This window comes from Amblyraja radiata, chromosome 2 (genome assembly GCF_010909765.2).
Source record: "Amblyraja radiata isolate CabotCenter1 chromosome 2, sAmbRad1.1.pri, whole genome shotgun sequence".
Classification (NCBI taxonomy): domain Eukaryota; kingdom Metazoa; phylum Chordata; class Chondrichthyes; order Rajiformes; family Rajidae; genus Amblyraja; species Amblyraja radiata.
Genome location: NC_045957.1, coordinates 49,825,967 through 49,843,631, shown reverse-complemented (window position 1 = coordinate 49,843,631; position 17,665 = coordinate 49,825,967). Strand labels below are relative to the sequence as shown.

The 17,665-nt window shown below is 40.4% G+C and overlaps 1 protein-coding gene across 1 annotated transcript in view; it reads left to right on the top strand.

Annotated features, from left to right (window-relative positions):
- macc1 (MET transcriptional regulator MACC1) overlaps window positions 1–1,653 on the top strand; it is a 46,393-nt gene extending 44,740 nt beyond the window's left edge. The window contains exons 5-6 of the mRNA XM_033046048.1: window positions 26–214; window positions 315–1,653. Of these exons, the coding sequence (XP_032901939.1) occupies window positions 26–214; window positions 315–527 (402 nt within the window). The 3' untranslated portion in view covers window positions 528–1,653. The remainder of the gene's footprint in view (window positions 1–25; window positions 215–314) is intronic.
- The last annotated feature ends 16,012 nt before the right edge of the window (window positions 1,654–17,665 follow it).

Here is a 17,665-nt window from a genome sequence, read left to right as displayed (position 1 = left end):
ATTTTGCTGATACTTTGTTTTATAGGGACTGCTAAAGCTAGATTGCCAAGGATTAGTGGTTAGAATTGTTCAGGATGTTGTTATGCTCTCAACCGCCGTGGAGCTAAGTGTTCGTTGGAGGGAGCTGGCAGAAAAACTCGCCAAAGTATCAAAGCAGCAAATAGATGCATACGAAGCGCCTCATAGAACCAGAAGTGGAGAAATTGGTCACGAGGTAGGATGCTAGTTTCACAAATCTACAGAGTAGATTAGTCAATTGTTTGGGATTCTTTTGTTAAAATTTTAAATTCACAATGTAATTGTTCTTTCTGCAGACTATGTGGAAACCTGCACATGACTTTCTTTACACGTGGAGCATCAAATTTGGAGATGGATACCGGGATGTACTACAAGAACTGCAAAATGCACTGGATAAAATGAAAAGTCCAATTACAAGGCATTGGAGACATCTAACCGGGGTGCTTATTTTGGTGAACTGTATGGACATATTAAGGGCCGCTGCATTTCCAAGAGATGAAGAGGAGTGATTTATTTATTTAAACCACTTGAAAGTTAAAAATCTGCTAATATCCTGTGTGTGGTGTGGATGGAGGGGTTGATGGAAGCAGAGTTTCCACATAATACAAATACTTGTATGATAAATATAATGGGTTGAGATTTAATTCTTATGTGGTGATCTGATAATTGATCAGCAATTTCAAAACAAAGTAGATTAAATTTTCTCAACCATTTCCAGATCGATTCATACAACAACTTTTATTAAAGTCCAGCATTCTATATATGGATGGGATTTAGTTTCTAAAACAGGGTGATTGCAACAATTCACCTCAATCAGATTTGTTTTTGAAATTTTACTTGATGTTACTGACATGTCAGCTTATGTACATGTATTTTGATTTATGTACGTAGATTTCTTGTTGTTTGGTCTTTAAAAAAAAAAAAATTTACCCCACCAAGTTCTGAACCTGTAGTGAATTATTCAGTTCAAACATTTTTATGATAATGCTCTTGCATATTCTCCACTGTATCAGGATGCTTTCTACCAAGACACCAAATATGCTTGATGCAAACTCAAACCAGTGAGTAATAGGCTTGAAGTTGCCTCCACAAAACTTAAATTAATATCAAGTGTAGCTTTGGAGGAAATTTGGGGAAGATTGACTTTGTTTATAAGCTGTTTTCAATTTCTTGACTTGTATGTTTGAACATTTCTATCTAAAAGGGCTGTCTACCATTAAGCAATGCAACTGCCTGCCATAAGAAACTGACGTTTAAGAGAATGGCCTTGATTCTTATCAAAATAATTGTGAGATGATGTATTACTTTCATGTTCTGTGTTCACCTTTATTTTAGTTAACTGGACACTAATTTTCACTATTTTCTGGATGTACGTTGGGATTGAATCTTATACTTTTTGTGTTTAAGTACAATATTATGAAAAAAAAACAAATGCCAGGAATATCTCAGTTTCCAACATGTAAATAACTATGGAAGCAAAAATAAATTACAAGAACATTCTGTAGTGTTGGGTATAGCAGTACTTAACTGGGTTTCAAAATAAACAAATTTTCTTGCAAGTACAGTATTGTATAACAGTTTTATAGGGAAAATTGTAACATTAACTGCTTATCAATAAAAGTGTTCAAGATGATATTCATCTGTAATTTAATTCCACAGATAAGATGGCAGCGAACATTCTCCTGCCTCCTCTCCAAAACCTCTGACACCCGTACTAATCAAGAATCTATCACTTTCCACCTTAAAAATATCCACATCGTTCTGTGGCAATAAATTCCACAGATTCACACCATGGCCCCATACCACTTGAGTGAGATGTCTCTCTACTCTTGTACTCAAATCTTCTTGCTGTTAATGTCAATATACCTTCCTTTCTAATAGTTTGCTGTAAATGCCTATCATTTTTTACTGATTAATGCGCAAGGGTACTTTTTAATCAGTATTTGCCAAGGGGAATGGTGTAGAGGACAATGAGATGTTGATGTCAAGAATGAGGAGGTGTTGCATCTCTTGATCCAACATTAAGGTGGAAAGATCCCCAGGGCTTGATGGTATCTCTCGCAGGTTATTGAAAGAGGTTGCTGGGGCCTGGACAGAGATCTTTATATCCTCTTTAGCCATAGGCAAGATTCCAGAGAATTCGAGAATAGCCAATGTTGTTCCTTTGTTTAAGAAGGGAAGTAGGGATAAACCAGGAAATTATAGGCCAGCGAGTCTTACACCACTGAGATGCTATAAAGATATAGTCTGAAGAAGGGTCTCGACCCGAAACGTCACCCATTCCTTCTCTCCAGAGATGCTGCCTGTCCCGCTGAGTTACTCCAGTATTGTGTGTCTATCTTTATTATAGAGATATGATCTACTTACATCTGTTGGGGATGGTCTTGTAACGCATGACTTTTTTGTGATGGAGGTCATGTGTTACAAGCTTGATTGAGTTTTGTGAGCAGGTTACACACATGATTGATGAGAGTAGAACAATGGAAATTATCTACATGGACTTCAGTGAAGCTTTCAAACAAAAAGTAGTGGTGGAGAGTGTTATTCTCATAGAAGTCTGTGACCAGTGGTATTCTGTAGGGATTAGTGCTGGGTCCTCTGTATAAAAACAATTCAGATGAAACTCTAGGTGGGCTGAGTAGTATATATATACAGATTACATAATAATTGATAGAATTGTGAATAGGTGAGGAAGATTGTCAATTGATTCAAAGCTGCCATTTCGCTCTCCAGTTGGAAAAGTGGAGAGAGAAATGGGAGATGGGGTTTAATGTCGGGAAGTGGGAGGCATGAGAAGAGATTGCTGTGACTATGACTGAAATGCTTACATTTTCACTGGCAGCAAGTGACGTACCCAGTGACAAGAGGACGGCAAATGTTGACCACTTTTTCAAGAAGTGCAGCAAGGTAAAGCCTGTCAATTACAGACCTGTGTGCCTGACATCAGTACCTGTACCAAGGGAAATTGTTGTTATTATTTTAATTAAGTGATTTCACCACAAAATGTTGATTGGATTAATTGAACATGTTTTTCCATTACCTTTGTCAATATAAATCCTGGAATCTAACATCACTTAATTAAGATGGCTTCCCTAAATCAAAAACAAATATTGACTACAGCAGATCCTGCATTTTAAGTTCATGTATATCAACTCACAGGTCTCTTTATATTTTACACTTTCTTCATTGTGAAATATAGTGATGTTGATTAAATACACTTTATACAATTAAAAAAAAAAAAATCTTTGTACAATAATCTTAAGAGAAGTTCATATCACTAATGTAACAAATTAAGACCCATGTCAAATGCCACAAATTACTGTTTATCCAACAAGTCAGCCCTTCAGTGACTGCAATATGTTAACTTGATTGAGTGCAATGTTTCTTCTGACCTAAAGACTAAATCTATTATTGTAGTGACAGCTGCAAGTATGTCCAATGAACTGAGCTGATCCAGCCTCAACTGAAACACAGACTTGATCCCTGGGGTGGTGTTAATTTTCCGGAATTTCCTGTTATATGAAGAATGCACCTGGATTAACATATTTATAGTGACTGATATTTTAATTTTAATTTATACATGTGCTTTATGTTTGGACCTCACAGGTTGGAGAGTTTATGCTACTGATAAACAAGAGATTGCTGATATTGAAGTACGAATAATTTAGCAGTGGACTGACGCAACATTTATTTTCTGGGAATTTTCTGGAACATCTCTTGAACAAACAAATTGGTCAGATTTCCTTATTCATGGAAATCTTGTTTATGCACTTTTTTTCCCAATGGACAATTCATAACATCAGGCTACATGAGAAAGCTATCTTCAAACCCTTCCAGGTATTAGAGGACTCTTTTTATATTCCAATATGTGGACAGCAAGTTATCATTGCCTGTCTGTTGAGCTTTAATTCACAACATCGCATGATTCAGTAACATGGATTGTTTTATGTCGTTTTTAATTCAAAGATTGAAAATTACAAAAAATTGGAAAGTTGTTTGGTGCAGCTGGTTAAGCTGCTGCCTCACAACACAAGTTAACTGGGTTTGCTGCTTTTATTTGTAGATGAATTGGTGTTAATATGCACCTGTAATAAACATATGTGACATGAGGATAGGAACAAAATAATAACATTTAACTTTTTAGAGGTGCCAGTACACCGTACTGCACCATTCAGCTTACCTTAAAAAGGAACTGTCAGTATGTAGTTTGCATGTTCTCCAATTACATGAACTTCCCAGTTTTCCTCCCATATCCCAAACAATTGGAGATTGCTATTTTAATTGGCCACTAAGTAATCCCTAGTGTGGGTGATAGATGGATTATGGGGAGTATTAGGGGGAATGTGTTGAGAATAAAATGGGATCAGTGTAAAGGAAATCTGAAGAAGTGTCTCGACCCAAAACCTCACCCATTCTTTCTCTTCGGAGATGCTGCCTGTCCCATTGAGTTACTCCAGCAGTCTGTGTCTAGAGTGTAAATTAATGCTTGATTGTTGATGTGTATTGGGTGTGAACTGGAGGCTAATTTTGTGTTTATGACATTCTTTATTGCTCTTTGTGTTGCTTAACTTACAAGCTAAGCACACAGGAAAAGAGGGGTAAGAGAGCTTCCATGGCTGGCCGTTGTGGGATCTCCACTGACCATTGTTTTACATCACACAACACTCAGAGCAAGGAGCTTTTGAATGTTCTTGTCTACAACCAAAAAAAGAAGACCCTGGTGTAAAGAGGGCAGGACAGCAATGGTGGCAAGCTCAATGGTTCGATGTTTAAGAAGGAGCTGCAGATGTTGGAAAATCGAAGGTAGACAAAAATGCTGGAGAAACTCAGCGGGTGAGGCAGCATCAATGGAGCGAAGGAAATGGGCAATGTTTTGGGTCGAAACCCTTCTTCAGTCTGTTTCTACAGACCCTCAATGATTCAATGGTGCTTTATTGTCACATGTACAAAACTTAGTGAAATCCTTTATCAAGTTACCAGATTTAGTGCCATTTCCAAAGTTCTAAGTCCCATCCGATTACTAGGTCTTAAGGAATGGCGCCTGATTCAGGGGATCCCTAGACTTCTGCCGGGCTGCCAACCATCGCCTTCGTCTGGATCATCCAACAAACAATTGTCCCTCTCCTCACCTGGTTACCTTTGTGCCCCGGGGATGTCTCCGGCAGCAGACCCTGAGGACGCAGCAGGTATGACTCCAGATTACTTTCCTACCAGCCTTGCTCCTCGTGACTGTTGGCGGCGGCTCCCTGCTCTTTGGTTCTCCAGTCTTTTGGGGGACGAGCAGGGGCCGAGCTCGACGGCTTCCCCCCTACAAGGGGCAGCCAACCGCGTTTTTCCATGTCCGGCCATGCAGCCCACCGGGATCTGCGGCAGGCGAGCAAGCCCTGCTGTCGGCTATGGCTGCGGCTCACCGGGATTCTACTGTCGCACAGCTCGCTGAGATCCTGCTGCCACAATGCTCACCAGGATCAATTGGCATTGATCTTGTGGAAAGAGGTGCACTGTGATATAACAATGCTTCAATCCCTTCATCGGGCCCATAAATTCAGGGAAGATTCAAATTCAGCAAATTTTCCTCCCTCTCCAATCATTGCTTCTGTCATAATCATAGACAGCTTCTGGTCTATGAGTGTAGCATTCTTATATTTACGACATTTCATGCCAGCATAGGAACTAAGGCAAGATCTCAATTTCCTGCTCTTCATGTGGCCACTAATATTTGTAATTGTATACATAGAAACATAGAAACATAGAAATTAGGTGCAGGAGTAGGCCATTCGGCCCTTCGAGCCTGCACCGTCATTCAATATGATCATGGCTGATCATCCAACTCAGTATCCCGTACCTGCCTTCTCTCCATACCCTCTGATCCCCTTAGCCACAAGGGCCACATCTAACTCCCTCTTAAATATAGCCAATGAACTGGCCTCGACTACCCTCTGTGGCAGGGAGTTCCAGAGATTCACCACTCTCTGTGTGAAAAAAGTTCTTCTCATCTCGGTTTTAAAGGATTTCCCCCTTATCCTTAAACTGTGACCCCTTGTCCTGGACTTCCCCAACATCGGGAGCAATCTTCCTGCATCTAGCCTGTCCAACCCCTTAAGAATTTTGTAAGTTTCTATAAGATCCCCCCTCAATCTCCTAAATTCTAGAGAGTATAAACCAAGTCTATCCAGTCTTTCTTCATAAGACAGTCCTGACATCCCAGGAATCAGTCTGGTGAACCTTCTCTGCACTCCCTCTATGGCAATAATGTCCTTCCTCAGATTTGGAGACCAAAACTGTACGCAATACTCCAGGTGTGGTCTCACCAAGACCCTGTACAACTGCAGGGTTTGCTTACTTTTGTTTGTTTACAACAGTAGTGAAAGGCTTGGATAGAGTGGATGTTTCCATTAGTGGGAGAGTCTAGGACTCGTAATAGAATTAAATGATGCTATTTTGGGGAAGGAGATGAGAAATATAATTTGTCAGATGGAAGTGAATCTGTGGAATTCTTTGCAACAGAAGGCTGTGGAGGCCATGTCAGTGGATATTTTTAAGGCAGAGTTGGATAGATTCTTGATTGGTACAAGTGTCGGTTATGGGGAGAAGGCAGGAGAATGGGGTTAGGAGGGAGTGATAGATCAGCCATGTACCATGATGTAACAATGGAGGAGTAGACTTGATGGGCCAAATGGCCTAATCCAAATGGTCTAATCCCTTATGACTGAGATGTACCATTTCAGAATATATGGCATTGGTGATTTGACAGTAAATATTCTGCTAAATTTCAAAGCGAACTACTAATGTATGGCAACTTCACCATACACATAAATATATTCCACATAATTAATTCCTACTTCGCAAATATTCAAGCAATCAAATTTAGGAATTAATTGTAAATGTAAATAAATATTTGCAAGGAAGTCGACAAACAAAATGTTTGTTTTACCTCTTATGGGATTTAGTTGGAAAACTCAGTCTATACTATGCTAATCTGCAAATAGAACTTATTCTCATCTCAATATATTTCAAGACTGGAGTAAGAACAAATGCAGATGAATAGGATATTGGTTGCGGCATGCTCCCAAGTTCTCAGCAGACTGGACCAGCACAAGCAGAACACAATTGAACTGTGGCACAGAAGTTCTCATTGATAAATGCCCTTAATTACCCCAATCCCTCAAGGACTGGAGCCAGCAGAAACTTCAGCAGCAATGTAGCAATCACAAACTATATACTTACGTTTTCAGATATTTATATTCTTCACGTTTTTGTTACTTTCAAAGCAAATCATTTTATTCAATGGGTTTTAAAAATCCTTCTTTACTTTAATAACATTGGACTAGATAGTGCTGCATTTTCAAGTCATTCAAACCCAAGTACTTGATATGTGGCACTGGAAGGAATTCCTGTATTTGGTCTCTTTCAGTCACCCACCATCTGCCTATCATAGAAGCAGTTGAAATGCCCTGTGAAACTTACCTCTCTTAATCCAGGTATCTTCAGTTCTGTCATCAGTATTTTCTTTTCAGCAGGCAAGATGGATACCTGCTAGATGGTGTCAGGATCCTATTCTAATAAGACAGATCGAACGTCAGTGTGTAGAATCCTAGAGTGCACAGTAGAAGATCATGTGGCCTCATTCATAGAAACATAGAAAATAGGTGCAGGAGTAGGCCATTCGGCCCTTCGAGCCTGCACTGTCATTCAATATGATCATGGCTGATCAACTCAGTATCCTGTACCTGCCTTCTCTACATACCCCCTGATCCCTTTAGCCACAAGGGCCACATCTAACTCCCTCTTAAATATAGCCAATGAACTGGCCTCAGCTACCTGCTGTGGCAGAGAGTTCCAGAGACTCACCACTCTCTGTGTGAAAAATGTTTTTCTCATCTCGGCCGTAAAGGATTTCCCCTTTATCCTTAAAATTCGGCCTCGCATCCAAACCATATTGATTCTGCTTTTCATTAAAACCATCCCCGTCATCTTGGTAAGGCTTTCAGAAATATTGATGGTCCTTTGGAAAAATGTCTCACTCATTTGTAAATTTCAAACAATTCTTCATGTCCAATTTGTCATTGTGGCTATGTCACCACCAATGTATACTGAATAGAGCCTCCCAATATTTATCTGCCTACTCTGAATAATATATATTTTAATGTTTAGTATAGGATTTGAGTATAGGAGCAGGGAGGTTCTACTGCAGTTGTACAGGGTCTTGGTGAGACCATAACTGGAGTATTGCGTACAGTTTTGGTCTCCTAATTTGAGAAAAGACATTCTTGCCATGGAGGGAGTACAGAGAAGGTTCACCAGACTGATTCCTGGGATGTCAGGACTTTCATATGAAGAAATACTGGATAGACTCGGCTTGTACTCGCTAGAATTTAGAAGATTGAGGGGGGATTTTATAGAAACTTACAAAATTCTTAAGGGGTTGGACAGGCTAGATGCAGGAAGATTGTTCCTGATGTTGGGGAAGTCCAGAACAAGGAGTCACAGTTTAAGGATAAGGGGGAAATCTTTTAGGATCGAGATGAGAAAAACATATTTCACACAGAGAGTGGTGAATCTCTGGAATTCTATGCCACAGAAGGTAGTTGAGGCCAGTTCATTGGCTATATTTAAGAGGGAGTTAGATGTGGCCCTTGTGGCTAAAGGGATCAGGGGGTATGTAGAGAAGGCAGGTACAGGATACTGAGTTGGATGATCAGCCATGATCATATTGAATGGCGGTGCAGGCTCGAAGGGCCGAATGGCCTACTCCTGCACCTAATTTCTATGTTTCTATGTTTAGGTGTTGTTGGTAACAATGTTATGTGGAACTTACCCATATTCAATTCACCAATGCCCTTTGTGATTCATCAGGACCATTCCGCTCCAGAGCTTTGTTTCCAACATGCAGACTGGATAGACTGTTTCCACTTGGATCACTGTCTTAGGATACAGAACAAGATATTTAGGCATGATAAAAGGAGAAACGTCTTCACTCAGGGGTGGTGAATATGGGACTTGCGACCCCTGAGAACTATAGAGACCAAGTCACTGAATATGTTACAGAGGAACTAGATACATTTCTAGATACAAAAGACATCAAGGGGTATAATGAGAAAGTGAGAAAATAGTATTGAGACAGGTAATCAGCTGTGATCATGTGGACCGTTAGAGCAGACGTAAAGGATCAAGTGGATGGACTATTCCTTTGCCTAATTTCTACTTTCTATGCTTCTTTCAACCAAAGAGCTGAGATTGGTGAGAGTAACAGCATTTAACTGACTGTGGTTAAAAGGAACCCTGACAAAACTGTAATCAACGAGTATCAATCACTCCAGTGGTTGGAGTCTTAGGTCCCACAAGGTAAGGTAGTTGTGGCCATTAGACGCCAATCATAACAAGCCAGGACATCACTATCATAGGTTTAAACATCTTTAGTAGTTCTGTTCATTAATTTCCTCCTATCATAACATCAAAAGTGAGGGTGTTCACCAAAGCTTATACAATATCTAATCCTTTTTTGGCTTGTCAGCAAATGAGGCAGCCCATGTCTGCATTCTGCCAGCAGAATGTTTAGTGTTTTATGTATCATTCTTAACAGTCACTGTATGTCATGTTGTCACTTGTGGGCGGAGCACCGAGGCAAATAACTTGTATGTGAATACTTGGCCAATAAACTTATTCGTTCATTCATTCAGCTAGGCGACATTAAGGCATGGGCTGATAAGTGGCAAATAATCTTTGCACTACAAAAATGCCAGACAATAAAATAACGATCATCCCCAGCAAGAGATTATCTATTGATGTTTGGCGTTGATTGGCATTACCATTACAAAGATCCCTACCATTAATATCCTAGTATTCACCTTAGACCAGAGAATCAACTGGATAGCTGTATAAACATTGTGGCTATAAATTAAGTCAGAGGTTAGGTATTTTATGGTGAGACATCCAAAGGCATTTCCAGAATGCCGTTCCATTACAACTTCAAGGTACAATTCAGCGCAAAACCCCTGAACTCTAGCACCAACATCAATAGAACAGAGGGACACAGGACCAACAGCACCTGCATGTTTGCCTCCGAGTCATAAGCATTCCAAATTTGGAAACATCACTCTTCTTTCTTTTATTATTGTGTTTAAATCCTGGAACTCACAATGCAACAAGATTGTGGTTGTAACTTCACCAGAGGGAATGAAGCAATTTGAGAATGTTAGCATCTTCATAATGGACAAAAGGGAAAAAAGTTGAATGGAAATGCCACTTTTGATGTATTCACTGGGTTAAACGGACTGAGATTTTATTTGTTTTACGAAGTGAATCCAGGTCAATAAGGCAATACTTGCTTGTATTCAGTACCACGGCCACGTTTTCTGATGTCCAGATAACTTCTCTATTTGCCACATCTTCAACTAAGGCTTGCTTTGGTAAATCATGGAACCCACTCTTCCCTGGGTTATGTCATCTTTCGGAGAAGCTACCACTGTGCTCCGGAATGAGTTACACTACCATGCATTTTGTTTATGATAAAAAATGACCTTGTATTTACCAGGTCACAGAACACGGACATCAATGGTAAAGCCCACATTTATTGCCCTTCCTGTGAACTGAGGGGGAAGTTAAAACATCAGCCACATTGATGGAGCTAGGTTACACAAGATAAGGATGGCAGCTTTTCTTTGGAAGACATTGTTAAATTTGAAGGTAGACAAAAATGCTGGAGAAACTCAGCGGGTGAGGCAGCATCTATGGAACGAAGGAAATAGGCAACGTTTCGGGCCGAAACCCTTCTTCAGACTGATAAATTTTAGGTTTTTTTTATATTAGCCCTCCAGTTTCATGTTTACCATCACGTGCAACTTTTATTTTAAATTCCAGATTTAATTACTTGAATTTAAATATCTTGGTTGTTATTTAGGGAATTGAATTCACCTCTCCAGGTCATCGCCCAACTGCTGGTCTATTAGTTTAACCACTGTGTTACAGTGCTCAGGACAATGTAATTAGTGGAGGAAAGGAGCAAGTTTGCTTCTTGCAACTGGCTTTGTATTTCCAGAGTTCTGCTGCTTCTCACTCTCAGACTATGCACTGGGGAGAGCAGCAATGTGCAAAGGAGAAGTGAGTGAGTTTTTCCCCCTTCTCAGTGTAGGGCTAATTAACATGATGAGAGCCTTTTCTCTAGTACATTGTAATTCTGTGGAATTATTGCTAAACATTTATGAAATTGGGCCCAGCAGTTTTGCACAACAAATGGCTGCCCTGAATTTTTTGTGTGGATTGCAATTGTACTCAGTTAACCCACTGGGCATTTTCAAGTGTTTTTTAAAAAGGCCACTAAAATCTTCAGATAATAAAATTGCAGAATGCCTATAAGAAAGATGTAATATTGAGCTAAATTGTTCACTTTACTACCAAATGTTTAGCTTTTGAAATGTGTTCAAAATGTTGCTTGGAACACTTTCGGGAGATTTGATATTGCTGGTTTTATGGTTGCTAATAACTACCTATCTAATCTTTAAGTGTCAACCATCACAATCTGCTATCCTGATATGACAGTAATGAGCTCTGAAGAAATCTCTTATGGCTCGGTAAATAAAATGTATTCTAAATATTACTGTTGTAAAAAAACATAATGCATATGCCATTAGACACAATCTATTGGACTGTGATGTACTAAACTAATCCCACTGACATTTACATACTGTCATATCAGTGATCAGAGAATGTGGCTTGTCAACTGTAAAAACATTTGACTTGTTCAAGCAAAAAAAACAACACATTAAATCACTGAGCATAGGCTTAACAAGATAAATCTATTGCCTTTCTCTCTTTCCTTTGAGCAATATCAGAAGACCTCAGACCCACCCTCCATTGATATATCACCCTCGTGGAACAGTTAAGATGAACAGGGCATCATAATTGTTTTATAGGTCATGATCTGGAGGCTTGGACGAACACATTATAGAACCTTAACATTTCAAGTTCTGTTTAAAATATCTAGGAATAGAAAGACAATATTGTATAAATGAAACCATGAAGCTACTTCCCAACTCCTCCCTGTGGGATAAGGATGGGATAGCAGCACATTTGGAAAGTGGTGAATTCATTGGACAAAGTCAGCATGGATTTATGAAAGGTAAATCATGTCTGACGATTATTATAGAATTTTTCGAGGATGTAACTAGTAGAGTGGATAAGGGAGAACCAGTGGATGTGTTATATCTGGACTTTCAGAAGGCTTTTGACAAGGTCCCACATAAGAGATTAGTATACAAACTTAAAGCACAGGGCATTGGGGGTTCAGTATTGATGTGGATAGAGAACTGGCTGGCAGACAGGAAGCAAAGAGTGGGAGTAAACGGGTCCTTTTCAGAATGGCAGGCAGTGACTAGTGGGGTACCGCAAGGCTCAGTGCTGGGACCCCAGCTATTTACAATATATATTAATGATCTGGATGAGGGAATTGAATGCAACATCTCCAAGTTTGCGGATGACATGAAGCTGGGGGGCAGTGTTAGCTGTGAGGAGGATGCTAGGGGGCTGCAAGGTGACTTGGATAGGTTGGGTGTGTGGGCAAATGCATGGCAGATGCAGTATAATGTGGATAAATGTGAGGTTATCCACTTTGGTGGCTAAAACAGGAAAGTAGACTATTATCTGAATGGTGGCCGAGTAGGAAAAGGGGAGATGCAACGAGACCTGGGTGTCATGGTACATCAGTCATTGAAAGTAGGAATGCAGATGCAGCAGGCAGTGAAGAAAGCAAATGGTATGTTAGCATTCATGCAAAAGGATTTGAGTATAAGAGCAGGGAGGTTCTACTGCAGTTGTACAGGGTCTTGGTGAGACCACACCTGGAGTATTGCGTACAGTTTTGGTCTCCTAATCTGAGGAAATACATTCTTGCCATAGAGGGAGTACAGAGAAGGTTCACCAGACTGATTCCTGGGATGGCAGGACTTTCATATGAAGAAAGACTGGATAGACTCGGCTTGTACACGCTGGAATTCAGAAGATTGAGGGGGGATCTTATAGAAACGTACAAAATTCTTAAAGGGTTGGACAGGCTAGATGCAGGCAGATTGTTCCCGATGTTGGGGAAGTCCAGAACTAGGGGTCACAGTTTAAGGATAAGAGGGAAGTCTTTTAGGACCGAGATGAGAAAATCATTTATTACACAGAGAGTGGTGAATCTGTGGAATTCTCTGCCACAGAAGTTAGTTGAGGCCAGTTCATTGGTTATATTTAAGAGGGAGTTAGATGTGGCCCTTGTGGCTAAAGGGATCAGGGGGTATGGAGAGAAGGCAGGGATGGGATACTGAGTTGGATGATCAGCCATGATCATATCGAATGGCGGTGCAGGCTCGAAGGGCCGAATGACCTACTCCAGCACCTATTTTCTATGTTTCTATGTTTCTAAGCTCCCCCTGCCTACCCTGCACAACTTTCCTTTCACTCATTCTGCCCCATCAACCAGTTCCCCTCATCGTCCACTCCCCCCCCCCCCCCCCCCCGCCCCCCCCCCCCCCCCCCCCCCCCTACTCCAGCTCCACATTTTTCCTCCCTGTACTTCCCCCATTCCCTTCTGGACACCATCCCTTCCTCTGGTTCAACATTTCACTCCCCATTTTTCTTATCAGAATCTGCAATTTCACTCTTTTGTCTTCTCCACATCACCTCCAGCCTTCCCTCCCCCACCTTGCTCACCTTCCAATCTGGATTCACCTATCGCATGCTGCAGGGTAGCACTAAAGAGAGAGATTGACAAAAACATTGCCAAGAATGGGGAAAAAACTTCAGTTACAAGGAGAAACTGGCTTGGCTGGGGTTTTAGAGACACCTGAAAATGCAGATGCTGGAATCCTCAGCAAAAGACAAAGTACTGGAGGATCTCAGTGGTCAGGCAGCATCTGCAGAGTGAATGGACATGACATTTTTTGTTGGTACCCTTCTTCAAAGAAAATTGATTGACGATCAGAATTATATTAGGGAGTCAAGTTGAAAGGTTTGATCCATTTGAATACTGAATTCAGTTTAGTTATTTTCATGTGTAGGAAGAAACTGCAGATGCTGGTTTGAACCAAAGGTAGACACAAAATGCTGGAGTAACTCAGCAAGACAGCATCTCTGGAGAGAAGGAATGGGTGATGTTTGGGTTGAGACCCTGCTTCAGACTGATAATTTTCACTCCAAATTACATGTTTGATTGTGAGTACTAAATATAAATAAATATTTATCTATCTATCTATCTATCTATCTATCTATCTATCTATCTAATTGTCTGGATTATAAACAATAAATATGTAAATATTTGATCTGAAAACATTTATTCCGAGGGAAAAATAATACATAATATGTTTTAATGTGTCATTTAAAGGTGTTGTGGCTGACTCATTCTCCCTGTTACCGGGCATTGCTGCTGACAGTCAATATCCAGGATTTACTGCCGTCACCAAGGACCAGTAACCCCAATTCATTAATGTTGTTTGCTCATTCATTAAACCAATGGAACCGCTGGCAGTTCTTGATCAGACAGGCCTTGCTTCATGCTTGTACAGCATTTAACAATTCACACATGTTGAAATCTTTTGAAGCCTTTTTCCCTTCACTGAATCTTTGAAAAGTACAAGAGGTTCATCTTGATGATTTTGCACTGGAAGTAGAGCAAGCTTTTATTTTGCTGTCATGTGGTGGGGTAAAGGTATGAATGTGAAAAATAATTTCCTCTGTTTGGGGGAGTCTGCACCAAGGACTGTCAATTTACAGATGTCACTAACTGTCTGAGGAACAAGGTATTGGGAGTGCTGTTACATCACATAGGGACCTGGAAAACATTGCCAGTGTGGTGCTGGAGGCAGATACGATAGTGGCATTTAAAAGGCTTTTGAATAGGCATATGGAAGTGCAGAGAATAGAAGGTGTATTCCATGGGCAGGCAGGTGAGATGAGTGCAGGTGGGAATCATATTTGGCATTTTTACAGCCCTTTACTGTGCTGTAAAAATGAAAATAAGTTAATAATATAGTAAAGGAAAATAAAGTCTTTAATCAACTTATTATTTTCAATTTCAAGATGTAAAAACAAGGAAAACACAAATAAAAAATCTCAAAATGTTAAAGAACATTGATGTCCTGAAAAAGTATTGGGATAGTCATGGAAGTAGTTTGAGTTCTCTAACGACATTACTATTATTAAAGTAGACAACCTGACAATGAATAAAAGCATCTTTTCAACTGCAGTTGTTATCTGATTCCCTCTCATTCCTGATTCCTTTCATACATGATTTCGGCTAAGGTCCTTGAAAGCATTTCCTACTAACCACCCCTCTGTGAATGAAGGCCAATATTAGTGTGCATTTGTTTTGTTTATCTTTTAAATTTTGATAGTATATAAAGTTCAACTTTATTTTAATCTCCTATATATATGCTGCATCATTAATGCGCCCTCTGTAAAATGTTTAAACCATCAGTTGAAAGTCTTTTTTATTTTTAATAGGTTGCTTTGCAGGCTGTGAGAATTTGGCTGCTGAGATGGCCTGTCTGCCATGTGGTTATCACTCAACACTGACCAGCTGCCGGCTGATGATAACTGATGTGGGCAAAGCAGAAATTCTCTCCACAAAAAGGCTGGGTTGCTTAATCGTTGTTCATTAGAGGTCAGCAGTGTGTCGTTTTGGGCAACCTGGGCCAGTGTGACAGATCTTCTGCAGACCCTGAGACTGCCGGCTGCCTGTCCCTGGACCACGGTTTACCCCAGTTTGGTTGCGGTTGAGTTCTGCTAGGGAGCTGACTCCCAGTTCATTCGCATGATCCAGCAGTGTGTTGTGCAGCACAGGGCCTCTCTTTGAGGCTGACTGCACTCACAGAATGACCTTGACATGCAATGCAACCCTGCACACCAGCTGTCAACGTGGTCATTTAAATGTAATGTTTGCTGCATTCAAATATTCAAGGATACTCAAAAATTAAAAAGTAAAATTAAATAAAAACATGTACAAATAAAAATACTAAAAATATCTTGGATACATTAAAAGTAACTGAATTAAATAAAAGCCTCTATTTTATTGTCTTATCTCTCAGCAGTCCTTTCTTGCCTTTAATTGGAATGGGGCTGCTGTTCTTGCGCCTGTGAATGGTGAAAAATGGTGCCTGAGGAGCACCTTCAGCAACAGACTGGTTCACCAAGATGCAGCACAGAACGCCACAGGAGATCCTTTTTCCCTGCGGCTATCAAACTGTACAACTCCTGCCCCGTTTGCCGTGGGGTAGACTGAGTCCTCTTCCTTTGCACACCCCCAATCCTGGACTTTCCACTCGTCACTTTGATTTTGTGTTTCATGTACCTTGTGTGTTATGACTGTTGGCAGGCCAATTTCCCTCCTGGGATGAATAAAGTTCTATTGTATCGTATCATATCATATCAAATGTGTGGGCAGATTTCCCAGCAGGGAAACCAGCAGCAGCAATGCAGAAGATGCAGCCACTAGTATATCAGACAGCTGCAATGGACTTTGTGGAGACTTCCATAATTAATCGCAAAATTCTAGAGGTCATGGGGGAATAGAACCAGTAGACTTGCCCCTTTACTGCAACACTTTTTTTTTTACCCATATCTCCACATTTACCCTCACAATACACTGACTCATGCGGAAATGCAGTCCTGCATACTCAGTGGTGTTTTTGTACCTATCTGAGATGGATACCTCACAATTAAGTTGAGCCCAAGTAGAGAGGGTAAACAGTGTATGTACCCGTGACTGAATAACAGCTCGGTTTAATCATTGTTCTGACCAAAACTCTGTACAATGGCAACAATAAATAATCAGTAGAGAGTTTCCATCTCTTGCAGCCAAACACTGCACGAGATGGTAAATCCTGTATTTTCTATTTTATTTCAATTTCCAACATATTTGTTTTTGTTTTAGCATCTCACTATTCCCACAGCAGGGTTTGCATACTTTGGTGTTTCTGATCTGAGAGCTTGAAATGTGTTTACTTATATATTAATCACTGGAATCTGGATGAATGACAATCCTCAGTGGCATTTAAGAATCGCCACACTGTGGAGTCTCGAATCAAGCTGTAGCCTGGGTAAGGCGGGCTAATTTCTACAGTGAAACCAATGATTATTCTCAACAATTCAGTTATTTTACAGATACCACCACTGAGATTAGCATTGCAAATATTCCATATACATTTTACCATAGATAGTTTCACTTACACCTATCACTAAAGCATTCAACACTGTTTGTCGTGACGGCCTATGGAAGATCATGGCAAAGGATGTTTGCCCAAACAAGTCCATCAGATTTATCTGATAGCTCCATGACTGTATGGAGGCCAGAGTAATTAATGGCACAGAATCTTCATGTCCATTCCTGGTCACCAATTGTGAAACAAGCCTGTGTCCTTGCCCCCACTCCGTTTAGTATGATGTTCTTTGCAATGCTGTCTGATGCCAACCCTGATAACGAAGATGGAGTTAACCTTAGATGCGGGACTGACATTAATCTTTTTCAACCAAAGGAGCCCCTCAGCTGAAACCAAAGCGTGAGAAACCACTTGCTCTTTGCTGATGGCTGTGCGTTAAATGCAAGCTCAGAAGCAGATATGCAGGAAGCTTGGACAATTTGCCAGAGCCCGTGACAACTTCAGCTTCACAATTA